General features: G+C 37.4%; 1 protein-coding gene across 2 annotated transcripts; it reads right to left on the reverse strand.

The window, feature by feature from the left end:
• Positions 1-440: 440 nt before the first annotated feature.
• Positions 441-2,808, reverse strand: LOC107815432 (UDP-glycosyltransferase 76E1). Of its 2 annotated transcripts, none has more exons than XM_016641010.2 (2): positions 1,926-2,808; positions 441-1,570 (listed from the first exon to the last, which is right to left on the reverse strand). In XM_016641010.2, the coding sequence occupies exons 1-2, from the start codon at positions 2,404-2,406 to the stop codon at positions 606-608; spliced, it is 1,446 nt and encodes a 481-aa protein (XP_016496496.1). In that variant the 5' UTR covers positions 2,407-2,808; the 3' UTR covers positions 441-605. The 2 variants fall into 2 exon arrangements, with proteins under 2 accessions (XP_016496496.1, XP_075103894.1); XM_075247793.1 differs by having other exon boundaries at positions 2,091-2,752.
• Positions 2,809-4,087: the final 1,279 nt, after the last annotated feature.

Raw genomic sequence — 4,087 nt, forward strand, 5'->3', positions numbered from 1 at the left:
TGTAGTGATTGAAACACTCAATTTGACAATATATAACTTTTGAGTTTTGAGGCAATTGGCTATGAACAACTGCTCATTACATTCTTTAGCCAAAACGAAGGGAGCTAGCTAGGTGAACAGGGGGCATTCCATTCCAGTTTCTATTGGGTTTAAGCTTGTTAAAAGCTTAAAATAAAGAGTGAATGGGAAATGGAGGGATAAATGAATATTTAAATTTCCCTATTTGACAAAGGGACAATGTCCCATTTTGGAGGAGAAAAAGAGTTTTGATGGGTATATGTACAATTGCTCTTTTTCTAGCTCTTAAAGAGTTAAAAGAAGGCAAGTTCTGCTCGCTGCAGGTTTCTACCTCCCACTCCAATTATTTTTCTCATTCCTTTTCATGCTTATCAAGAAGAGTTTCTGGAAAAGAATACAAATAGTGTAAACAGCAGCACGAGTTTGGATGTAACTTCTTCACATTTGAAAGCATTTTTTTAATTTTCCTTTTGACTATTAATATAAAATCTGTTTACTTCTAATCTTATTTTTCCTTTTGTTATTAAGGACTTCTTGTCTTGCCAAGCTAGGGGATTACAACTTACAAGAATTTGATTCTTTTAACATCAAGACTCTATGATAGTACTCTTGCTTGGTATATGGTTTGAGCTGAGGATTGCTCCGACAGCAGGCGTTGGTGCAGCGCGCGAAGGCAAGGAAGAAATGAAGTGTTCTAAGTCATTCAAGTTCTTATGTGAAGAACCATCAATCTGCATACCAGTAACAATCTTTTGTTTCATGTCTACTATCCTTTTCTTCAGATCTTTGCCTTCTTCACTTAACATGAGTTTCCTTACTGTTTTCTCTATAACCGATCTCTCTGCCGCCTCCAATTCCAGGCCAACCTTATATATCTGGCTTAGATACCTCGCGTTCACTGGTTGGTCTGCTAAAATTGGCCTGCATATCATAGGGACTTCTTCACAAATACTCTCAAGTGTAGAATTCCAACCACAATGTGTGAAAAAACCTCCCACCGCGGGATGTGCAAGCACCTGTTTTTGTTGTGCCCATTTCACTATCCGACCTCTTTCTCCTATCGTTTTCTCAAAACCTTCGGGCAAGGCCTCACTCCATTGAAAGCCAGAGACGGATCCAAGTCGAACAACCCATAAGAAGGGCTGTTCACTGTTAGCTAATCCCCAAGCAGTCTCAATTAGCTCCTTGTCGTCGATCTTTACTAGGCTTCCCAAGCTGACATAGAGTACTGAATTAGGAGCTTGTCTGTCGAGCCACTCCATGCAGCTACCGTCTTCTTCTAGTAAGCTAGTCGATGAGGTTGAAGGTGCCATTTTGTGTAGAGGGCCGATGGGGAAGAAGGGCACCTTGTAATGTTCCTGAACGCGTAACAACAATGAATTTTCCAGGTTTTCCATTGTATTCCAAATAGTCGCAACAGAAGATCCTATATTGCTCATTGCTCGACAGAATTCTAGTATCGGTTCTGGAACTGTATTATCGATGACAGGAAATGGTACATCCTTAAACCTCAGGGGATGAAGCTCCGGCAAAGGATCCAGTAGCTGAGAATCTGGAATTGTATTGAATAATCAAAATCTTGGAATCAATGAAGATTTAGCGAAAGATAGGGTACAAAAGAAGAAAAAGATTATATAAGCAATACCAGTTAGCTGAGAATAAATTTAGTCAGGTTTTAGCCCTATTAGAGATTCTTATGCCGATAGGAAATATACATAACTTCTAGTAATTTTTATTTTGTATAATGTTGGCGTGAAATAAATTTAAATGGGGAATAAAGGTGAGTGAAGATTCATATAGCTGACCCCAACTTATTTTTGGGACGGAGACGTACTTAGCTTGTTGTATTGAATTCGAAATAACTTGTCATTTAAATCTTGAAGCAGAGGTTGTGTCTGGTCTCATACCTTCAAAAGGAAAATATTTATCTGGTTTCTGAAGAATGGTGAGCATAGAGTGTAAATATGTAGCGCTGAAAGTGCGGAGGACAATACTAGGAAGCCTTAGTTGAGTAGCCACATCATCAACAAAGAACATAACATTGTCATAAATGAGACAAGCAAGCTGATCACCTTGAAATTCCTCTTCCTCCTCCTCTTCCATCATACTAACGAGGTAATTTTTAAGGGACGTCTTGCAGTTCTCGTTCAGATCATACATATTTTCTAGACTCGGCATTGACATGTCAATTCCCTGTAATCCGTCGTTCATAGAATGAAAGATGAATTCAGGATGATTGGAATAATCAGGAGCATTGAATTCAGTATGCGCAACTACGACAGAAAAGCCTTGAGAATGAAGAATACTTCCAAGCTGCAGCATTGGTGTTAAATGCCCCTGGAATGGATATGGCACTAATACAACACTCCGCCTTTTTTGTACTTTCATCTTTCTTTCTTGAATTTCCGTTTAATGTTCTTTCCGAAAATAGCCTCTCTACTCTCACAAGGTAAGGATAAAGTTTGCGTACACACTATCCTCTCAGACCCCACTTGTGGAATTGGATTCGTTGTTATTGCCGTTGTTGTTGTTCTTGAAGGAAGTTTATATATAGTTCTCAAGTTTAGGAACTCTGAGAGTTTCCAAAGAAGCTGGCTTTTTGGAATATTTTGCTGCTACTTAATACTGAATAAATGGTGATGGAAAATAGGGACAACTCACCATAGTTAATCACAAAAAGGGAGTGTAAAACTAGAACTAAGATTCTTTTGGAGGCTTATTTAATAAGAGATGCAAATTGGAAAATGCTTCAAACTTGATCATATATTAGTATTGTTTGTGTTTAGCTATTCGTCTTTTAATCCAGTGGTTCAGATTTAAGCGCATTTGTTCGGCTATTTTTGGCCATATCGACAAGATAAGGGAATCTATGGTATTACAGCCGCCTCAATAGACCAAGTAACCAACTAGCATATTTGGCTTCATGAAATAGTTTTGAACTGATATTTAAATATTTTAAAAATCCCTTTTAATGTTTAAATTCAAATAGATTAGATTTCAAGTTTTAACCCATACTCAGTATTAATATTTTCTATAATTCTTTATCACTTAAGGTTATTAGTCTTCTAGAGAAACTTGTTTTTTGTATAATCTATACGGGTGAAACTCTAATTTTTATGTTTTCTTAAAATTATATGTAAAGAAAAGTATTATTACTGTGTTATATATATCTTTTTTTTTTACTTGCACTTTTATTTTATTTGGGTAATGATGATGATGATATGAGTTGAACTAAATGAAAAGAATGAAGACTCACATTGCCGATCAGTGGCGGAGCCACATGCACCCAAGGGGCGACACCCCTTCGTCAGAAAATTACACTGTTTAACTCGGTAATTTTTAAAAATATATGTATATATACTACGAAAAAGGGCCAAATATGCGAGTGAACTATGCAAATTAGAACAAATATGCCCCTCGTTATTTGTTTGGCCCAGATATGTCCAAACCGTCCAATACTTGTGCATTCTGTCCTCTCTTTCTAAAAATTTGGCCTTTCTTATTTCTGTCTCTCATATGGTAAGGATGTTTTAGACTGTTACCGTTATGGATGTTGTTTACGCACTTAAGAGGCAGTGCAGGACTCTTTATGGATTTGGTGGTTAGGTTGTTTAGTTTGTGATTTTAGGGTGTTCATTTCTCAGCACTGCTATGGGTGTTGTTACTGCTATGGGTGTTGGTTTCTCAGCAGCGTTGTGTTGAACTTTCTGGTGTTGGTTTCTAGAATCTGTTAGGTTGAACTTTCTGGCTCGTTATTGTTGTTAATACACAGCAACAACTAGCAACTTATTAAATGCCTTTTGGATGACAGTCAATTTGTTGTGTTGAATCTTCTTTTAGACCCATTCTTCTGCAAATACTATGTCAGCACTTCTGTAAGACCCATTATTAAATGCCTTTAACTGTAGCCTCGCAAACATTGTTGCTGACAGTGAATCTGCTATGTCTCGCAAACATTGTTGCTGTGATCACATTCGCAAACATTCTGCAAATACTATGCATTTCCCACTTCCGCCAACTGCATTAACTCCCTTCTCTCAACTCTCTAATCCACAAGAAACAAAAGGAA

The sequence above is a fragment of the Nicotiana tabacum genome, chromosome 24 (assembly GCF_000715075.1).
Source record: "Nicotiana tabacum cultivar K326 chromosome 24, ASM71507v2, whole genome shotgun sequence".
In the NCBI taxonomy this organism is placed as follows: Eukaryota; Viridiplantae; Streptophyta; class Magnoliopsida; order Solanales; family Solanaceae; genus Nicotiana; species Nicotiana tabacum.

Coding starts and splice junctions, on each gene's coding strand:
- LOC107815432 (XM_016641010.2), bottom strand. CDS start 2,406: ATGAAAGTACAAAAAAGGCGGAGTGTTGTATTAGTGCCATATCCATTC. Junction 1,571..1,925: donor TAAATATTTTCCTTTTGAAG/GTATGAGACCAG, acceptor ATACAATTCCAG/ATTCTCAGCTACTGGATCCT.